At 43.2% G+C, this 22,904-nt stretch overlaps 1 protein-coding gene across 1 annotated transcript in view; it reads right to left on the reverse strand.

Annotated features, from left to right (window-relative positions):
* Positions 1-22,904, reverse strand: part of APPL2 (adaptor protein, phosphotyrosine interacting with PH domain and leucine zipper 2) — a 39,617-nt gene that overhangs the window by 15,028 nt on the left and 1,685 nt on the right. The window contains exons 2-8 of the mRNA XM_081129795.1: positions 16,983-17,081; positions 9,141-9,200; positions 8,559-8,630; positions 5,517-5,604; positions 2,083-2,124; positions 1,904-1,962; positions 1,083-1,229 (exon numbers count right to left, since the gene is read on the reverse strand). Coding sequence (XP_080985921.1) covers positions 1,083-1,229; positions 1,904-1,962; positions 2,083-2,124; positions 5,517-5,604; positions 8,559-8,630; positions 9,141-9,200; positions 16,983-17,081 — 567 coding nt within the window. The remainder of the gene's footprint in view (positions 1-1,082; positions 1,230-1,903; positions 1,963-2,082; positions 2,125-5,516; positions 5,605-8,558; positions 8,631-9,140; positions 9,201-16,982; positions 17,082-22,904) is intronic.

Raw genomic sequence — 22,904 nt, forward strand, 5'->3', positions numbered from 1 at the left:
GCGGGCTGGCCCCAAGGATTTCCTGAGGGCTGGAGCCCACAGCTAGGCCAGCTACTTTTTGGCTTACCCCAGCTTACTCAGATGGCACAGAAAGATTGTACTGTTCTACTAAGTATCACCGCTGAAGGCATACAACAACTTCAGTGCCCTCATTACCCAACTGGTAATAACCACATTAAGATGGCGGACAACTGAATTTGGATGTTAAAAAAATCCTCTATTGTTCCCCCTTTCCCCGAATGAAAGTGACGTATTTTAAAATATATATATTTAAAAAATGTATTACAAAAATAATAGGTGTTCACGTGGGATTTTTAAAAAGTTGCTGACTTTTCCTTCTCAACATTTTGCTTCCTCACATCCCTTTCTGTTTCTAGATCATCATTGGAGAGAAGGTTCCAGGTGCGTTTCTCGCACATGGGAGTGAGGTCTGGAGCTAACATACGTGGGACTAAAGTAGGGCAGGAACAGAGGGCGAGGGCCAGTGATGCTAGCCTCACATTCCCAGGCACTCCTGTCCCTGCCAGGCTGGTGCCACAGTCAAGGCCCTGTCCTGAAACTGGGACCTCCTGTAGACAAGTGTTCCGCAGACCAATAAATTTGGGGGATAACCAAATACTCTACAGCGACTTCATCAAGCACCAGCAACATTTTCTCACACCCTATGTGCCAAGGCGCTGGCATTCACGTCAGCCATGTACCACCCGAGAACAGCCCTGCTGAGGTGACAGTACCACACAGAGCAGCGGAGGACTGTGGAGTCCTAGCTGGCGAGCCTGGCTCTACAACCTCAACAGGCAGCTGCTTCTCAGACAATCGGGCTAGCCCTGGCTGTCACTTGGATCAGAGACAAGGGCCATGCCAGCTCCTCCCCACAGGAGACATGGGATCAAGGTCATCATTTCCTGCATGTACAGCCCAGCAAGTCCAGCTAAGGACGATCCAGCCCACCCCCAAGCTCTCTAAGTGCTGAGGCTCAGAGAGCTTCAGGGGAGCTGTGCATGTTTCCTCCTCTGTGCTCCCCCAGAAGAAGGCCACACCACGCTGCACAGGTCCAGCGCCTCAGGGGAAGCGCAGCCTACCTGTCCGTGGGCAAAGCCCAGCATGGGCTCCATCATGGCCATGCGCTTCCTGTACTGCAGGGCGTTGAGGGCACAGTAGTACTGAAGGGACGACAGGTGCTGTTTCCGACGGGCAGCTGCCACCTCTTTTACCACTTCTGTCTTCACCTGTTGAGGTGAAAGGACAACTTCAAGTTAGCTAATGGATGTGGCAGTTCGGTAAGAGCTCGAAATTTCCAAGCATGCTTGTTTCTACACGAGAACCACAGGTAAGGTTCCACCTCATGTTCTGAAATGTCCAGATTGAAGACAGCAAAGTGACAGCATGTCAGTGTTGTGAGGCTTCACTGCGTGAGCTGGTACATTCTCCTGGTAGCACTAGGAGTGCCACAATCCATTAGGAAAACATGGCCAGTACACTGAAGGCCACACACATTCTGGGTCACTTGTGAGGCTATTCTAAGAAAATTATATAACGAAAATAAAGGTTATATGCCTAAAAATAGTCAATATTATTTAGAGCAGTGGGTTAAAGAACCAGGGTCAACAAGTGCCTGAGTGTCTGTGAGTCAGATAATCATGTGAGGTACCCAGCTTAAGTTAAAATCATAGTGTGATTACAATTTTACAATGGTCCCAATTTGGTGTTTGAAAACCAGTTTTTAAAGCTAGAATTGGGAAGTGAAAATCTACTTAGGAGATTTAGAATACAAAACTAAAAAGTCCACATATAGGAAAAACGAGAAGAAATTCACCAAGACACCCTCAATGCCACAAACTCCCAGCAGGAAAAGTCGAGAGGAGCTATGTGAGGTGAAACCACACAAGGCAGGAAGTCTTACCTTCCCATTCTCTCTCTTTTTAGGAAGCCTGCTATATTTCGCCATCGAGAGGTCATGCTCTACAAGTAAAGAGACATTTTAGCACCGAAGCGGGCTGAGAGGCAAGAACGTCATTAGTGTGTCTGCCCCGACACTAAATCCGCCCGCATCGCTAACCCATACTAAGAGAGGATGCCTACCATTGCTGGCAAGTCCGAAAAGGTCCTTTAAAGTGCTGACTTCTGCACAAGAGAAAAGAGAGATCTTAGAGCAAAGTGAAACAAAACAAGCCAATCCAGAGCTTTGTGCTTGCCCATGAAAATAAAGGTGTGCAGTGCTCACGAGGACAGGGAAGGCACTCCCAGCACCTCAGGGCCTCTGCCCTCACAGGGCCCTTGCCTGTGACTGGGAATCATGGTCTCCCTGGAGCTTGTGGCTTCAGCTGAACCCCACACTCAGGGACTCTCACTGCCCATGGTGCACGGAGCCAGTTCTCTCCAGACAGCATGTGAGGATCTACGAAGGAGAGGGCCCTTAGGGACAAGGGTAGGCCCGGTGCTATGCATGGAGACCTGGAGTATAAACGTAAGCTCTGACGCTTCAGCCCTGAGTGTTTTCACACATCTTTCCTCAGAAAGCCCTGACTAGACTCAAACCCTAGAAATTTCCTGTCATTTCAATTTTAACATCTGACAAAAAAATACGGGGTGCTTGTTTTAACAAAAAAAATTAAAGCAATCTAGTATACTGCACTTGCAACAAGCAACACTAATAACGATTATCCTATGTGGGCCCTACCCTATCACACACAAAGATGGCTAAACAAAGTCAAAGAAAACCCCCCTCCCCAAAAGATCAATGAGAGCAATGGGAGTCCAAGGTTAAAAACTCCAAAGCACAGACACCTCCAAGAAAGTGATGCGTCCTACAGTTTTAAAACTCTCCATTTTTACTTTGTCAGAGCAAAGCATTTCTGCATCTTCTATGTGGCTTTCCAGTATTCCTCAAAACTGTCTCCAGCTTTCAATCTCTCTTCACCTCACATTTACTCTCTCTCTCGTATCGGCTGCTTCCTGCCTCTCTTCTCGCATTTTTCCTTATTTCTCTCTCCTTCTCCTTCCTATTGGAGCAGAGTCATGATGTTTTTCCTTATCAACTTTAAGTAGCTTTCCTCATATTTCTTGTGCTGTCCTCACTCAGATTATGTACGTGTATTGGGGAGCAAATGAGTAAGGCAGCAAAGTGAAACACCACCGTCCCAGGAGAGGGTGCAGGTTCTAAACTGGTTCTGACGCTGCACCGACGCTTCAGATCCATCTTGGTGTCATCAAAAAAGGATACTTTAATTTTTTCAATGACACTAAGAAGCTCTTTTTACTAATAGTTTATTCTCCTTAAAAAAAAACAAAAAACCATCGTGGATAAATACTCCTAACCCACATGCTGAGCTCTCCCTGATTAATGAGACCCTTGTCACTAAGGCTATGTGGGACATTCTCAACCCCAGGTTTGCCTCCCAAAAAACAAAGCGAAAAGACATAAGTCTGACAACACAGGTCTTAGGGGGGGTGATTATCTTCTTTCCAGAAGATTTGTTTAAAAAATGATATCCCCAGCCACTTCTAATAATTTTATTTAGAGGAAATCTTTTTTAAAAATGCACCCAATGAGGCTTTTGGTTGGTATTAATCTGCACATGATTGCATTCAGCAGGTTTGGACTCTGTGTGATTATAGATGAGCAACACTAAAAGCCCTGCTAGATCAAAGTTTCTCTTTATACAAACTAACTGACATTCTTTATCAAGAGTTAGTGCTGTCACACTGCCCCTGGGAAGAGTTTATGCCAGTTCCATTATTGCCCCTACAGCCTCAGGTGATATGATCACAGGGGGGGAGCTCAAAGAGAGGGAAAAGACATCTTTAAGATTTGCCCTCTGCGTATTATACACTGGAATATGACTCAGCCACTAAAAAAAAAAGAAAAATGAAATCTTGCCATCTGCAACAACATGGATGGCCCTAGAGAATGCTGAGTGAAATAAGTCAGACAGACAAAGACAAATACCATATGATTTCACTTATATTTGGAATCTAAAGAACAAAATAAATGAACAAGCAGACCAGAAACAGACCCATAGATGCAGAGAACATATTTATGGTTGCCAGATGGGAGGGGGTTGGGGCAATGGGAAAAAAAAGTGAAGGGATTAAGAAGTACAAATTAGTAGTTACAGAACAGTCATGGGGATGTAAAGTACAGCATAGGGAATATAGTCAATAATATTGTAGCCCGGCCAGGCGTGGCTCAGCGGTTGAGCGTCGACCTAGGATCCAGGCGATCGGGGTTCGATTCCCGGTCAGGGCACATGCCCGGGTTGCGGGCTGCAGCCAATCAATGACTCTCATCATTGATGTTTCTATATCTCTCTCTCCATCTCCTTTCCTCTCTCTGAAGTCAATAAAGATATATTAAAAAAAAAAATAATACATAATAATAATAATAATATTGTAACAAGTTTGTATGGAGTCAAATGGGTACTAGATTTATTGGGGTGATCATTTAGTATATAAATGTCTAATCACTGGGTTATATACCTGAAATTAACATAATATTGTATGTCAACTATAATTGAAAAATACAAAATTATTTTTTTTTAAAAGATTTGCCTTTTGACTTACACTGTACCTTTTCTGCCTAAAAATTTAAGGTGTTATGGTTTTAAAGAGGATGTATTATAATGAACAGACCTTTTAGTACTCAGGTTTAGGCTTCTTTGGTCAACAATTTTTTTACCAGTGTTCTAAAATACTGATACAAAAAATACAATTCTTTAATCTCTAAGCAACGAATAATTTCAATGAAATAACAGAAGGACCAGAAAATTTGGATTCTTTTTTGTAACATCAACTAAGTTTTTTCAAGATTGTTTGTTCTTTTTTATATTTATTTTTTGGCTATCCTGATTTCAAAGAGAGATAAAATTATTCTAAAGTTTTATTTTAGTAGAAGAATCAAAATTAGTCCAAAAGGGCAACTAGACTCTCTGAACTAGTCACCGATACCCCACTCACTAAAGTGAGCCACCTTGTTCACAGCTGCATGCCCAAAGTCTTGCACGGATAAAGCATGGTCCCCGCCCCTCTTTTCTCCCCAAGCCCCCCACCACCTTACACTCCACAGCAGTCATAGCTCCCCAAGAACAGAGGGCCTTTACAGATGCTCCCCATTGGTAACACAAGCCTTGCTGTCTTTGTCTACTCAGTAAACACTAATTCATCCTTTAAGCCCAACTTAGAGATCACCTTCTCCAGGAAGCCTTCCCTGGCACCCTGTCCTCCAAAGCATAATGACGTCTTTTTGTGTGCTGTTGCTATTCCCTGCATGTTTCTGTCCTGCTGCCCTCATCACATGATGTTACCATTGTCTGATTCCAAGTTTGTTTTACTAGCCTGTGACCTCCTTTAGCTGAGCCAAGAACACAGTGGAGATTCAATAAAAGTTAAACTGAACTGCTCAAAAAGAGAGGGCATTTCTCAGCGATCCATACACTTGAAGAAATTAATGCAGTATGAATTATTATTAAATGAATTAATATTTTGAAGGTAACTGGCACTGGATTCAGTTACTTTACCTGTGAGATCCTTTTCTCGAAATTGTACAATGGGTAGAACCATTGTGTCTGCCAACTGTTTAGCCAGCTCTGTATGGAGGACGTTAAGCTGAAAGAAAGAGACATCTATTGAGGGAAATTATATTCACTATTACTGACACTGTCATTTCACCAAGGAGTCAACATGCTTAGAGAGCTCAGTTACACTTCCTTAGCAAACAAATGCCCTCTTAAAGCAGTAAATGATACAGGCCTAGAGGTATTAAAAACTAAGTGTGAGGTTCTAACTGACCGGTTAAGTTTGCTAAAGGAGCCTCTGAGCCTTGGTTATTGTTTACTGTGCACATTCTGGTTCACGTTCTCCGTCTAAGCCACGCCTACCTGGGGAACGAGGACACTCTGATGTGCTTGCAGGAAGCACAGCTTACTGGAGGGCTCAGAACAAGTTGCCACCTCACCAGCCCACTGTGAGCTCCCTCACTCTCAAAGCGCTTAAGTCACATTTGAAAGGCAGGCCTGCTGGGAACCTACTAACCCTAAAACAACAGCCAGCTGTGGGCCTGGGAGTACACTCTGGAGAAAGGAAGCTTCGTACTGAAACAACTCAGCTGGACTCCAGGCCTCTGCTCTTTAGAAAAGAACCTTTCTAAGAATGAGAAGACTGTACCCAATTGTGATCCTCCACACCAGATAGTTTTAACAGCTCTTGATTCTTTCTCCCCTTCTACCTCAAGGCCCTACTAAATCCTGATATACATTATTTCATGTAATCTTTATAACAGCCCAATTAAGTGGGCTTTCCTGCAACTGCCTTTTACAGATGAAGAAACCAGAACTCAGGGAGATCAGGTGATTTTCTAATGGTTACGCACTTCAGGAGTGGCAAATTTCCTCGCCACCCATTTTCTTCCTAATTTCTTCTTAAGGTTCAAAGGGTGCGTCTCACCGACTTTGTGCCTTGGGGCTTTTGAGAGGTATGGGACAACCTTTCTAAACACAGTGCCTTCATTGAGGAGTGGACAGAGCGTGGAAGATTTCTTGGCACTTCAGCAGTGTCACATAGAAAATGCGAACACCATCTTCCTTGCATGTCCACTGTGAGGATGAAGCAGGAATGTGAAGAGAAAACACTCAGAGCAGAGGGCCTGACCCCTGCTTGGCCATGGAATCCGTAACGATGATTTCCTGTCTCAGATGCACTCCAAGGAGGGGATCTAGAAACCTTGCATTTGGGGAAATCATCAAAGCCCAAAATCTCTGCATTCCCACTACATGAAGATCTGCTTCCAGGGCATTCTATTAAATATAAGCCGCACAAAGCTACCCATAGTTGGAGTTATCTTTAACTTTGGAGAAAAATTACTTGTCTTGAAAACTTTGCAACCTGGTATAGACCTGGGGAGAGAAACCACCTCAAAAGCAACTCCCCTCTTCCTTGAGCCAACTGCTTCCACTTGCTTCTCTGGAAACTCCTTATGGTGCTGAACTTCCTGGAGGCCATGGTACCACCTAGACAATCACACTTCCAGGTTTCTGTCCTTGGAGAGTGATTCACTCTCCACTAAAATCATCACCATTCCTGCCCGTGAAAATATGGTTGCAAGTAAATATTTTAACTGGAAACCTTGGTTCTGGGGTTTTGACGACTAACCACGTGTCCTTAGCCACACTCTTCTGGTCAAGAAAACACATGACTCCAGTGGGTGTGGTCCTTGCTTCTCCCGGGTTATTTATTCACTGTTGGTTAATAAACATTTTTCTCCTCACTTTCCAAAAAAATTACTTTTTGCTCCTAATTATACTATCCATCCATTTCCACACACATTTTAAAGGAAGTCACAGGAGTGGGATAGAGGATGAGCCCAAAAAGAACTGGTCAGCTTGTCTGGTGTCCCCAGTGCCCCAAACAGCACCTGTGCTTGACAGCAGGGGTCAACTGCATTTGCTGAGTGAACGACGGCCCGCTGGATTGATTTGCTGAATGAATGAAAATGCCACCAGTACAATTTTACATGAATATTAGTTTCCCATTTTATAATCTGAAGACAGTGTTTACTTCGTATCAATGAGTTAACAGCTAAGTGGCATCTGCATATTCTCTTTTCTGCACATTCTTTATCATGATTTTCTAGGATAAACTCCTTGAAAGGTGACACAGTTTAAACCTATCTAATTTTGAAGAGGGTTCTGCCCAGCACCAGAAGTATCTGAACTTTTTTTTTTACAATGAGGATTTATGTACTTTTCCTACAACAATACCCACTTTTGACAAACCTTCCAAGTGTATTAAACCATACAGCTACAATAGCAGTTGTATGAAACCCTTTGCAGTGGGTGGAACCGTGTTCCCCACAAAAGGAATGTGTTCTGGGTGTTCCCCACCCAGAACATGTGGATATTTGAGAAAATGGTCTTTGCAGATGTAACGAAGGATCTTGAAATGCGATCATCCTGGGTTATCCAGGTGGGCCCTAAATCCAATGACAAATGTCCTTATAAGAAGAGAGGACACAGGCAAGAGAAAAAACATGACGGTGAGGTGGAGACGGGGAGAAGGCCATGTGAAAAGGAAGGGTGGCGAGTGAAGCGATGCTGTCACAAGCCAAGGAACAGCTGGAGCCACCAGAAGCCAGAAGAGGCAAGGAAGGACCCTCCCCTACACCCTAGAGCCTCTGGAGGGAGCACGGCCCTGCCAACAACTTGGCCTCACAATTCTGGCTTCCAGAACTGAGAGAGAATAAATTTCTATTGCTTTAAGCCACCTATGTGTAATTTATTACACCAGTCCTGAGAGACTAATAATACACTCTCCTTAGGGAACTAAACGTTTGGAAATCTTTCTTTTGATCTACTGTTCATGTATATCAAAGCCCTTCCCCTCAAACCAGAAGTAAATGGGAGAGTATACAACCTCCTTTATGAAACAAACCTTGGGACATCAACAAGTTGAGATAACGTTTTAGATATTTAAGTAGGTACCTAAAAATGGAAAGTGGACCAAAGTGAAAGCTGAAAGAAAGTTCAAAAAAGAATCAAAAAAATTTTGCCATGTTGCTATCTTACCTCATCCACCACTTTGGAAAAATAATGGAGTGTAGAAATTACTTCTTCATCGCCTTTGCCAAGAGCAAAATTCTAAGATGGGAGAACAGAAGAGCCAGGTGTTAATGGAATGCTGGGGAATTCAGCACCACTGCACCACCCCGCCCTCCCCGTCCACATCCTTCCTTCCCCCGCCAGCACAGCATGTCAGAGCGTCTAACAGCAGACTAGCTCTCCCCTCGCTCTGGCCCCAGGATGCACACAAGTGCCCCTCCCAAACCAGTCCTTGGTTGGCCATCGCCCTTCTGTTCAGTATCTCGGGGCTTATTTCCTGGAACTGTGAGTGTCAATTCACTTGTGGTCAAGGGCAGCTGATCACTTCTGAAGGCTAATGAGGATACATCACACAGACTCTGAGATAATCACCAGTTAGACTTTATCAGGGGAAAGGAAAAGGCAAGAAAAGAAGTGGAAATTGACTAGGGGAAAACAAGAGAGGGAGGGTGAAAGGGCTCTAAAAATGTCGTTGAGACTTTCTTTTAAAGAACTCCAGTTAGGAAAGTCCTGGGCACAGCATCACATGCCACAGGAATATCAAGTTACCTGTTTCTCATACGCCAACAGTTGCTTAGAAAGTTGCTGAGTGGCCAGGCACATTTCATTCTGCATGGAGAAGAGAAAAGCAAGTAAGATCTGTCCAATGCATATACAGTCACTGAAAAATGGCACCCAGAGAATTCCTAAAAAAGTGTGTGTAAAATAATTATTTTGTTTAGAAATTATTTGGAAAACAAAATCAAAGGTTAAAGCTTGCCTCCCCCCCCCCCCCATTTACAAATTACTGCTCCTTCTGGTTACTGAGTCAGTGAACAAAGGTAGTGAATGATTATAATGTGGCCAACAAAGACTCATGGTCCCTGTCCTCCTGAGGCTTACTGGGGAAGCAAGCATCAAAAACCAGTGACAAGCATAATGAGAACTGCAAAGGAAACACTGGATGTATTAGGGGGTTCTCACAGCAAGCCCAGAGGATCTCTAAGGTTAAGGTATGTTTTAAGCAGATCCCTGAAGAAAGACTAGGAGTTAGCCATGGGGACAGCTTTCCAGAAAGAGGGACTGTCAGGTGGGAAGGGCACACAGCCTGTTGGAAGAGCTATAAAGCAAAGTGGAGCAGGAGCAAGGGGTGTGGGGTGTGGAGGCGGGACAAGGTTGGTACGGCAGGCAGAGCGAGGGCACACAAGATGTGGTGGCTAGATTTAAACTTTATTCTAAGTGTAATGGGAATTTAAGCAGCACAAGGACATGATCAGATCCTACCAAGCTTAGGGCACTGGATTGGTAATGATGGATGGTAACACAGAAGCACAGCTGCAAAGCCCGGGAGGCTCACTTTGTGCCAGTTTCCACTGTCCATTTCATCTTCTCTTACTATCCCCTAACCCCTGGCTGCACAGCAGTTTTCTACAACTATCCTCCATCATCAACACACCCTGCCTAGAAAACGTGTCTTGTGTTTCCAAAGCTCAATTAAAGCTTCTCTTCAGATTCAGGGCTTATTCCTAACAGAAGGGCAGAGCCACCAGGTCTGACTAGTGCAGATTCGGCTGGGGGAGAAGGGGTGTGGCTGGCCTGCCTTGGCCTCAGTTCTCCTGGGTTTGCTGTTCCATTAGGTATAAGACCTGAGCTCTGCAGAGGCTTGTTTTATTTTTCATGGTCATCCTTTGCAAGATCTAGCAGAGGCTAATCCTACTTTTTTGGGCCCTCTTTGCAGACAGCTGGCTAACCTTTTCCCTGACTTCCTTCAGCTGCCCCAAGGAACAGGCATTAATGGACCCTGAAACATGGACCCTCTCTTCCTTTCCCCAAAATAAAGTCAAGCAAATATAATGAAGGTTCCTGGCTCTGGCATCCTATTGGGGTGCTAACCCTTTCAAAACTAGCCAGAGCTGGCAGCCAGGAGGAAGGCAAGTGAATGAATCCACAAGCACTGTGTCAGCATCTAGACAGGAATATGCAGCAGTTCCCAGCACACAGCAGGTATCAGACAAATGTTTGATGAATGAATGAATGAATGAATGAATGAACGAACAAGGTGAGAAGATTCATCTAAATTCCAAGTTTAAAACAATACCAGGAATCATGGTATGAGGGGGAAATACTTCCTCATCCTATAAAGGTACATCACAAATGACTGAATAGGGATGAAGTGACAGCCAGGAGACAGCCCATCTTCAGCAGTATTGTTTTGAAGGTCAGAGTGCATGGGAACAAGGTCTTAGCCCAGGCACTGGGATAATTCTCAGCTACATCAGAGACTCCCTTACTCCTTTGAGTTAGCAGCAATGGGTTTCAGATGGATTTGTTCAAGTTACCCTGGCATCCGCCTGGGGCAGCACCACGTTGACTATGCTTCATGGACCCACAGAATTATCCTAACAGCAGCAGCTAACATTTACAGGGCACTTAATTCATGCCAGATGCCACCATGAGTACTTTCCAGGTATTAACCTATTTAGTTCTCACAACCCTGTAAGGCAGGTTCTAACTATTATCTCAGTTTACAGATGATGAAACTGAGGCACAAAGAGGTTAAGCCACTTGCCCAAGGTCACACAGCTAGTCAGCAGCTGGACTGGGGTGTGAATCCAAGTCTACCTGATTCTTAAACACTCCTCTCTAAGATTCCAAGTCTTGCTAAAAGGCAGTTGAGAAGGTCTCTGTTTTAGACTAGAGTTGACAAACCTTTCCTCTAAAGGGACAGAGTAATTATTTTTGGCTTGTGAGATATGTGGTCTCTGTCACAACTGCTCAGCTCTGCTGCTGTAGCATGAAAGCAGACATACACAATTCATAAATAAAACTTTACTTACAAAAAAAAAACCACCGGGCAGGACCTTGCTGATCCTGCTGCAGACAGAAAATGTTCCAGAAGACCCACCTTCCTGCAACTGCTCCCTCAGGAGGCTCTCCATTAAGCTACAGTATTTCAGATTCAAGAAACATTTTCTATTCTTCTAAGTCATTCTTTTACTAATTTTTACTTTGGCTAAGTCTAAAATATTACTCCGCCACATGTGTATCCTTTAGAGACTGGTCAACAGAGATGATAAACACCATTCCCTGCCTTCAAAACAAGCGAGGGCCACTGGCTGCTTGAATCCTTCCCTTCTTTAGAGCTTCCTGGCAAGTGCTGCAAATGTAATGGAAAACCCGGTCAGGCAGCTGCCAGCATCAGACTGCACACAGGCTAGAGGAGAGGGCACACATGTGCCGCTCCCACAACTCTGCTGTAGTACAGGGAAGAGGGGGCACAACATACAACAGCTGCTTTCCAAAACTACTGTGTACCGTGGGCTCTGCCATGTCTCTCCTAGAAGCCCCTTAGGAAAAAGCTGTGTATGCTCACATGTGTGACTTCAGGCAGCAAGATTCTGTTCTACCAGCTTGATTTCACTGGGAACAAACCAGAGTATGGAATGGCCCATCACCAGTCCTGAAAAGAAACGAGCCTTTTCTGTACAGAGCACATTGCAAGAAAAGTCTTTGAACTAGACCAACTGTAGTCTGACTCAGCTTAATGTACTATATACAGAGGTTTATGACATGCTTTACCAACATCAGCTAATTAATCCACACCCTGTTGGGTAAGCCTGCACAATTATCTCTGCAGCAAGACTTACAAAACTGGAGCTTGGGTACAGAGTAAATATTAGTCATCACAGAAATAAAGCTAGCTGCTAACGTCTACTGAGTTCTTCCTAGCACCTGACACTGCTGTTCAGTGTTTTTCACAGACTATCACATTTAATCCTTACAACGCACCTACAAAGTAGGGACCATCAGAGAGGATAATAGCTTTCCAAAGTCACGCAACTTGTAACTGGCAAGGCAAAGACTCAATTCAGATCTGGTGGACTCGAAATCTAAAGCCCAAGTTCTTAACACCCTGCTATTCCAATCCCAAGCCCCAAACCGTAGTTAGTACTCAGTGGGCAGGCCCCATAGGGCCTATAATAGGAACAAAATCCCATACTTTTCTAGCTGTAGTCCAGCAAAAAAGGTGGACTGCAACTTAGATTCAGTGTGTAAGATTTCTTCAACACTCTGGAATAGCTCTCTGGTTACTACCTACACTACTTGATGCCTCCTAAGAATCCTTTAAAAAGATGACCCAATGAGGGCTTACTGCAGGCTCTCCTATGTTAAACAGAGCCTCCCAAGGCTGTTGCCAAGGCAGAAAGAGCAGTGGTTAGCAAACCCGAAAGGAAAACCGAGCTTTTGGCGAGGGAGTGTTTATCTTATGGTAGCACAGAGCACTTCCTAACTGCAAATGTCACCTGAAAGCCCCAAAGCCTCTGTGGAAGGCACCATCCATGCCGAGTATGATGGAGAGGCTGGGAGCACATGCAGAAGGAATCCGATAAAATCAGAGTCACAATGGAGGTGTCTGCTTTGACCTAAACCAAGTATGTGGCCAGAAATGTTGCCTGCAGCCAAGTGGCTGACAGTTCCACTTACCAGTGCTTACCACAGAGCTGGCTGGGGTCAGGGGTCGCTCTAGTTCAGAAGACCTTGAGGTGGGAGGCACAGGGGGAATAGTGGGGAGCACAGCAGGAATGGAGGCAGAAAGCTGAGCTAGGGGCAGGCCAGGATTCTGGAGGCAACAGGGAAGCCCTGAGGGACTTGGGCAAGAGAACGCCAAGATCAGATGTGGCTGTGGTGGAAGAAAAACACTGAAGGGAGACAATGGTATGAGGGTCAGGAGACCATTTGAAGAAGTCAAGTGAGAGGAAAATGGTCTGACCCTAACCAGAGAGTGGAGACGGTGGCAGAGATCTGTGAGGTATTCCTGGGGGACCTGGCACGTTCCCAGTGAGGAAGGAGGAGGAGTCAAAGCAAACTGGGCTCTTGTCTAGATGACAGGTGGATGACAGTGCTCTCAGCTAAGGACCTGAGGAGGGGACAGATCTGGGAGTGGGAGTGACAATAAAGTGTACAGCTGGCATGTCCTGAATTCAGTCCTTCATTCAACACCCATGTATCAAACATTCAGTGGGGGCGGGCATGGTGCTGGGCGTGGGAGACAAAGAACCTGCTCCCTGGGAGCTCAGTCCAAGATGGACAAGGAAACCCCACGCGCCACACAGTAAGTGCTCTGACCAAGTACACAGGCACCTGGGCACACAGGTGCACTCTGCCAGGAAGGGAGGAAAGTTAGAAAGGAAAGGGGTTGGGCACATCTCGGGCTTGAGGTCCGTCTTAAAAGCCATGAAGACCATTTGGCAGGGGAAGGGGTCAGTTAGGATGCCTGGCAGCAGGAATGGCATAGCAAAGTCTTGAGATGTGTGGAGAGGCTGACACATTCTAGAACAGCCAAAGGCAAGGCCGAGACTCAGTTCATGAAGCGCTTTGCACCCTGTGAGGTTAACCTCTTTGTGTTGTTACAGGGAGCCATTGAAGCATGTGAAGACAGGGAGGGGAGGGAGGTTTGGATGAGATAAATTTAGTGGTAGGGTGGAGGAGGGACTGAAGGGGAAGACACCTCCCTGAAGACAGGAAGACTGATTAGGAGAGTGCTGCAATAGCCCAGGTAAGAATATATACATGTTTGCATCTATTCAGAAACTATGGAGGTTTTTAACTTGGCCAATAGCTTGAAACACAGATCTTTCTAGGTAACCTGCTTTGTTTATGCCTGATAAATGTGTATGGCTTCCCATTCAAATGACCTACAATGGAGTACTCTGTTCCCACAACGTGCAAAGGCACACCTGACAGTGAAAAGACCAGATGTGACTCCGGGGACTGCTATAAAATGCTGAAGACAGCTTAGACTATAGCTTCAGTGTAGCACTTAACCCAAATAACATATAAAATCTTCCCCAAACCAGCCACAATCAGCAAAACTGCTCACATAACTTTCCTCTAGTTTTTCTTGTCTTTCCTTTTTCTAAAACAGGTACGAACGGCATTTACTATGTCAGAAAACAGAAATTTACCATGTGGTCTGATTTAAAATATCTTTTATGAACATTTATCAGCAGCATAAACCTGGTTCTTAAAATACAATGAAAAACTACATCTTGCTAAGTACCTCTGTTTTTAAAAATAAAATTATAAAACTATATTAATCTAATTCAACAGATATAGGTATAAAATATTTAAGGAACAATACTAAATAAACCAAGAAAACATAACTTAGGGAAAAAAGTTGAATGAAAACATTGAGAAATATTACTAACCAATATTGCTAACTAATCAAAGAGGAGTCAGAAAAGTTTTCTTTTTAAAATTAGAAACAAAATAAAACACCTAAGTCTTCAAATAAACCTGAGAAACCAACTACCCTGACTCACTGATGTGAATGCCACTGACTACCGCCTGGAGCTGACGGTGAGTCCTGCAGCACTAACCAGACATCCTGCTAGCCTCTGCTGCAGGAAATGCCGAGGCAGGAGGAAAGGCTTCTGGCTGGGAGGAGAACCCATGTGATGATCATGTGGTGGGAATTAGAAGCCAGTTACAGTCTGTTGGAATGCAAGACCCACTTAACTTTGGCAAAGCGTAGTTTTCTGGCTCAAAAGATAAAACGCATAAGAGTGTTTGAACATCTCCAAGTAAACGATTCTGACAGATATGGAAAGGCAGAAAAGAGACTCTTGGCGGTGGCAGAGACACAGTCCCTTAAGTCTTGGTGCTCTTATACCTTAACCAGAAAACAAATCATTTCACGACAATGTTTAAATTAATGAACAGCAAGCAAGTTCAGGTATAAGTCCAGTAACAAAAATTTCTATTTTCTTCAATTTTGAATATTTAGGGAAATATATGAAGACATACAATATAAGTAAATTGGGCTTAAAAAAATTGACAAGGTATGTCCCCAGTTTCTGAATGACATACTAAAGAAGCAAGAAAATTACAAATCAGCACAATTCGTCTGGTTGTTAGAATTACTTCCAATTCGTAAGTAATACTTGTATAATACAGTATAGTTTGCAAAATCTCTGCCTCCGGCCTGACCTCTGGATGACTGACATCCCAGCCGTTACACACACCCCCTCTTCCTGTGTTCTCCCAACTATCCACACTGATGTTCAAGTCAAAGACCTGGGCACCACTCTTGATTCATCCTTTGTCCACCCAACCCCTTCACATCCAATCAATCTCTGATCTGCCTCTTAAATACCTCTGAAATTCATCCACTTCTTTCCATTTCTACTGCCACTAGCCTAGTTCAGACTACCATTCCCATGCTTAGTAATTAAGGACTTGGGCTTTAACTTCAGGCTGACTTGCTCTGCCATGCATTAATGGGTGGACTTGGACAAGTTAGTCATCATGAAAACCCTTAAGCCTCTTGACCTTTATAAAATGAAGATAAGAACAATATCCACCTCACAGAGTTGTTGGGGAATTTAAATGAAATGATCCATGTAAGAGTATTCAATAAATCTCAACTATCACAAGCCTCCTCCTTTTAGGTGCCCAACACAATTCCGCTGTGACGTGATGCTCTCTCCTAGCACTGCTGACACTCTTAGGTACCTGTGTTGTCTGTCTCCCAACCCAACTGCAAGCTCCCTAATGGCAAGGACTGAGTCTTCTTCCCACATATGACATGAATGAGTGACTAACAAAACAGGGGTAATAATAAATGATTATACATATTAAGAGCTATATAATAATGACTATACATGAATATTAATATGTATTGTTATTATATATACTGAATGTGGTATTTCTTTAGAGCTCATCCATGAGAAAAAGAAACATTAACACATACAGGTTTAAGTCAGCAAAAAAATCAATACTCAAAAGCATCAGCTGCCATAATGACTTTTATTTTTAAGTAACTCTCAAGTCTTCTCTTGAAAAGTAACATACATGGGCACTTCTTGAGCTTAAAAAGATTAACTTTTGCTACTCAGCTATTTATTTTCCATGGTTTTGCAAGCCAGAGATATTTGTTCCTCAAAACAAAGAAGCCACCCAATAGTTCCAGGACTGTGACTCAAGTCTTTTCAGAGGAAGCACTTGAAAAAACATCTCTACCCGCCCGCAGTGACATCTAAAACTGCCCATTTATGAGAAAGACAAAGGGCATGTTTCAGAATACTGAACCCACTCATTCACAAGTAGGAAGAGGAGACGCAAATGTTTCCCTCTGGGGCTGAATTTTCAAAAAAATTAAAAGCAGTGATGTGGTTCCTCTCTACTGGTTCTACTAGTTACAGGGAAATTACCCTCTTTCTTCAGCAATGAAAACAGACCATCCTCAGTTTTTGAAGGTGGACAGAAGTGAGAAAAACAATTCTGATTTTATTTCAAAATTTTAAATGGTGGTGTTCTGAATCAAATTTCTAGATCTCTTGAGAGAAGTTCCAGATGAGGGCAGAGAGCCCCTACTCTGCTCCTCTCCAGGTGAAGGGACTGGAAGGTTACCTGGGCTCCGTAGACACGCTGCATCGCCTGGAGCAGCTGGTTGGTATAATCCGTGAGGGTGCCAGCATCTTCTTCAAATACACTCAGCAAAGAGCGAGTCTGCACGGAATGAAGAAAACAGGTCAATTTTATTTCTAAGTGGAAAAGTTACAAAGGAGGTAAGAAAACACACACACAGAAATGGGGGGAGAAGGTACCTGTTCTGTGGCTTTATTCTTTTACCAGTACTAGTTCAAGTTGATTCCTAGAGCTTAAATTTAGGACTACAAAACGGGGGCAAACAATACAATTTGAGTATTGGGGCCAGAAAAGCCAGTTTTTAAACGAGTAAGACTCAGGGCTACTATCTGTCTTGACTTCACCCTCGACTTCAGCACCAGTAAGTCCATCCAATTTTTAAAAAGTGTTAAAAGGGCAGCCACTCCCTCCGAGCCCATAAACTGAACACCACGTCAGGCCTGGCTATGCACCCAGGGCATGGACACCTGGCACTGCACCACCCCAGCAGTTAACCATCTGTCTGGTTTCTGCCATCCTGGACATCTTGCAAGAGTATGTCACTCTTTCCTCTTACAGTACTACAGTCAATTGCCACATCTTTCCTCATACATTATCCAACCAATTTTCAAACTCGTGGCCAAGAAATTCTGTGTGCACTGGGTCTACCAGTGGTAGATTTGGGCACAAAACTCAAATAGCAACTTAACAAGAATTCTAGTTCAGTTTCTTTGGGAAGACTAACCACTCAGTGTCCTGAGGGCAGTGGAACAATGTCAGTGGGTAAAAGGCATCTCTATCTGACTCACACTGAGCACTAAGGAAATATTTATATATTGGATGGTGTCTGAAGAAGTAACAAGGTAGCATGTAAGAAACCATATCTACTCAAGGGACTTTTGTTAACGTGCCCAGCACAGTGGGAATTTAAAACACTACGTTAGTGATCATGGGATCTCTATCTCAGAAAATAGGCCTAGAATGGACAGAAAGTTACGGAAATGCCTCTATGAGGTGACATCAAAGCACTTTACAAAGAACAATCCATTAAAGCTTATTGTTTCCCTACAAATAAATTCCAAGTCCTTCTTTCTTTTTCTAGCCTCTCTCAGGTAAGAGAGCAATAACTGACCTCAAAGCACCTCAATAAACTGGAGCAGGAACCTAGGCGTTTGGATCTCTTGTTCCACCCAATTTTGTTCTGCAAACTCTGGTGCATTTCACAGCAGTACACGCTTATCCTGGCCTTGCCCCAGTAACCTTTGAGGCTAAAAATACCTGCCCTGAGACCACTGTACTCTCTTTAGTACCAATCCTTATCCACAGAAGGACCAGAACACAATGAATAAGGAAAATGTAAGACAGGTTTTTAAAAAGCTCAGTGAAATCAAAGCATCACAGGGTGCACAGTATAATTTGTGTGTTAAAGCAGAGTTCTTCAAACTTTTTACAATTAAATCCACAGTACAAAACACATTTTACCAAACAATATCATTAGTATGTGTACACACGGATTTTTTTCTATTTCGTTCTGTTCTGTTCCATTTTTAAAAAAAAAAATCACAGTTGTGACCCACTGGATTTAATAATCATCCATTAATGGATGTCAGCCAGCAGATGAAAAACAGTGGTTCAGAACTCTTCATTCCATTTCTTTAAAATATACTTTTTACTTGTGGGGAAAAAAAAAGGATTGCTACAAGATATTCTCAGAACCTACACTGGGTTGTCTATCACTCCATTCATTCATTTACACAGACAGCTCTGCCTTCACCCAGTATCTGGTGAGACATTGTGCTGGAAATTGAGACTCAAAGGTGATGAGGACCTCTCTCTTTTCCAGGAGCTTTCGTCTGCTGGTGCCTCTCAAAGGATCTGGGATCACCTTGGGACCATATTAGTCCTGGATCCAAATTCGCAGAGTTAATGAGACAATGAGTATACATAAAGTGCCTACCAGTGCCAGACATATAGTGATAACAAAGGATATTGATTATACAGAAGATAATGAACTTTCATTGCTTACTAAGGGCTTTACATGTATGATTTCATTTTAACACTTACAGCAACACTGATCTACGCAGCTTTCCACAAATGTTATTTAACAGTGGAGGACCTTTCCAGACTCATGGTGCCAGTGCCGTAGGAGCCCACCAATGTAATGACTCTGATACCTTTCTTTGCTTTAACTACTATGTTTAAGAGAATGGGAAGGAAAGAGAGTGATACAACTGGAGTGAGGCTGTTTAATTTTTTTATTAATACTGATATCCATTTAGTTGAGTTCTACTTATTGTTTTCAATACTCTTAGCAATAAAATAGAATGGAAAATGAGAGGTAAGATGAAAAGAGAGGACTTGTGTAAATGACCTCCACAAAGAGAATAGAAAAACTAAAATACCATTTACTCTGTACCTACATGTCAGACACTGGACTAAGCACTAAATATTTGCTACTTCATTTACTACTTCCAACTTTAATGAGGTGGATATCATGGTTACATTAACCCTATTTTACAGATGAAGTTCATCAAGATTAGGAAACTTGCTCAGCCTCCCAAGGCTGGGAGTAGCAGGGCTGGGATGTAAACCCCAGTCTGGCTGGCCCCAATGGTCATGCTTCCTCCACTGCCAAAGGCTGCATCCATCACCCAGAGAGGTGAGTTTTATCAGTTGGCATATGTTTTGGTCCACAGCCCACAGTCCTGCCTGAAGGCAGGATAAAGGCTGTCTGGAGCTGGCTTCTCTTTGGCCACCTATTGTCATGCTCTCACCTATAACTGCCAAAGAACCACATCACAAGTACTGTTCTTTTCTCTTTCTTCGCACATATTTACCATGACACCCATTAAAACTGATAGGAAAACTCCAATCTTCCCTTTCTAATTTAACGAGGCCATGATCTCCCCTGAAAAAAATATTCCCAGCTATCTCAGATACTGTTTGGATATTAAGGTAGGATAATAAAAAGTTAGGAAAATTCCTTGGCAAGTGCAATGCAAAAGCTGAGACAGATGGCTGATTCAAATTGGCCCAGTCCAGCACCCTGACTCACCTGCCTCTTTCTCGCTGGCTCGACCACTCCCTTAAGCATTAGTTTCTCAGGACAATGAGGTTCTGGCCCACATCAAATAATCTTAGGAACAAAGCCTTGGGTCTATTAACCATAGAGACAGTTTTGGTCAACTTGAGATAACATCTACCTCAGTTATGGTTCAGCTCCAGGCCCAGAAAAGCAGCAAAATCAGACAAAGCAACACAATGGCTGACATCAGGCCCATTTGCAATGGCCCCTAACCCTAATGCAGACCAATCAGTAGAGACCCTGACCCTGAAACAGCACACCTGGAAAGCTGATGAATATTCTATTGAGATCCTCCCCTAAGTGCTCCCCTAATATTCCCTTTTAGAAAACACATAAAAACCCTTAAGGCAAAGGATTCAGTGTGCACTCTCCCCATGCTTTTCCCCGACTTCTTTCCTGAGGCATGTATCTTTGCTTCCCTTCTCCTAAGCTCCAAGGGCACTTCTTTTGCCTATGTAACTTGTTTCCCAAGTCCATGGAGCCCAGCTGGCTCACTGCTTCTGCCTCTATGACTTTCTAAAAGGCTAAATAAACTTCTTGTGCTAGAATTCTTGGCTCTGAATTCTTTCTTTGCCAAACTTAAGAAGTGAGGTCTAACACTGCCGCTAACAATATCATTTATCAGCTTCACATCTGCTTAAACTTGTACAGGTATTTGGAATAACAGGAATGTTCTGAGACATAAGGAAGGAATGAGACTAATGACCAGGCAAAGGCATACCAGTTGTTCAAAAATTCTACAAAAAAGCCAGATATTGGTGCATATCACTTATAAAGACAATAACAGCAATCATTTATGGAGTTACCATGACATGCAGGCATGAAGACACTTTACATATGCTATTTATTCTTCATAAGAATTCCATTAAGTACCTATTTTTATTCTAACACTGGAGATGTCAAAACACAAGCTAAGAGAGGCTGAGTAACTTGCCTAAGGTAACAGTGGCAGAATCAGGATTTGACTTCCACTTTTTCTACCACCCTATACTCTCAAGAGTATGCCCAGCCAGAAACACAAAGCCAAACACCCTATGGACACAGCGTCAGCTCCACATCATCCATCTATCTTACCAGAACTGGGTGTTACCTAATAAAATAGCCCTGGACATATTTCAGTCAGGAATAGCCATATAATTGTATAATGGCGCAATTTTAATAGCTCTGATTGTAAAATATATATATTTAAATTATATATATAAGTGTTTTATAGAGTAAAAACAATTAAAGTTCTTATTCCTAACATTTGGCAGAGGGAGAGAAATGTCTCAGTAGAACTGAGTCTACTGAAAGGAAAAATGTACCATAAACAAAGAGAACAGCAGGAAAAAACCCTCCACAATGAAGACATAACCACCAGATTGTGTTCTGTGGCATCTTGCTTGACGAAAGACAGGCCCTGGTTTGTTCAGAGAGGGCTATTCCCAGCTGGACTACTCACTGCATAATCTCAGAACTAAGTCTTTTATCCCTCTGTGCTTCAGTTATGCCAACTGCAAAGGAAACAAACAAAAAATCAAAACCAAACAGCAAGCAATAGTGCTTTTGTCCTCACCTTATCTCAAAAGCGGACCATTTACACAAAAAAGAGTAAGCCCCTGACGAAGTCTGAGCTGCAGCAGCTCAAAGCTGCATTTGTGTTCCTATCGCAGCAGTATCCACACGGCACTGGAACTGCTGCTTTTATTATCTGTCTCTGGGAACAGACTGTGCACCAGGGGAGGACAGGCACTCTTATCTCATTTGTCACCACTTCCCAGCATCTAGCAGCGCCTGGTGAGAAGCAGAGGCTTGCTCTCAAACAGCAACGGAGACAAGTACCTCAATGCCTAAAACTCGACCTCTCACGTATCAGAGGTAACCAGAAACAATATGTGGACACACGCAGGCTAGTGGTATAAGACATCGTGCGGTACTAAAAGCAGGAAAGGAATAGATGTCTGTCTAAGGTCAGACAACTGCTATTCAGCTCTTCTCGGGTCACTAAGTTCAAAAAGAAAAGCTTTTGTGTTCATTTAATGAGTCCTGTGCAACCAGGTTACTGGAGCAACCCTCATAACTACTGGAAATAAAACTAGAGGAAACAAACAATAGGTGGTTTCTTAGGATCTTTTCCTGTTAGCGAAACATTTTAGGTCACGGATGACAGAAAAGCCAGGTGTTAGGTAGCTGGGCTAACTTGAACAATCCACGCAGGCTGCCTGGGTTCCAATCCGAACTCTGCCACTTGATAGTGTATAATCTTGGGCAAGTTATTTAACTTCTCTGCTCCCTGGTAATTTTAAAAGAGCACCTACTTCGAAAGACTGTTGGGAGGCTAAGAGAGTTAATATAAGTAAAGCTAAGTAAAGCATTTAGAACAGTGCCTAGCACATAAAATGCACGCCTGATATAGGTGTTTGCTATTGCTTTAATTCTTTACACATAAAACAAAGGAGCTGGATTAGGTTCCCCCCAGCTTCAAGTCTAGGAGTTTCCTTGGAGTAAAGCTGCTATAGGCACACCCGCCCATACAAAAGTGTTAAATAAATATGCTCTGATGATTAGCAAAGACCTTCTTGAAAGTTAGCATCCATTCAACAACCACACCAAGAAACATAGTAGGGTGACACCCAAGTCTCAAAAGCAGTGACAAATTCCCTACATTAAGAGGAACATTAGATAGGAACAACAATGCCTCTAAACCTCCTCTTCCACATAAAAGCTCAGAGTTAATAAACCATGCAGATATAATACAATTTTAAGCTTTTAAAGTCCCTTAAAGATCATCTGCTCCATGTCTCTCATTCTGCAGATGAGAAAACTGAGCCAGGATGGGGATAAGTGACTTGCTCGAATCA

The sequence above is a fragment of the Miniopterus schreibersii genome (assembly GCF_964146895.1).
Source record: "Miniopterus schreibersii genome assembly, chromosome: 2".
NCBI classification, from domain to species: Eukaryota; Metazoa; Chordata; class Mammalia; order Chiroptera; family Miniopteridae; genus Miniopterus; species Miniopterus schreibersii.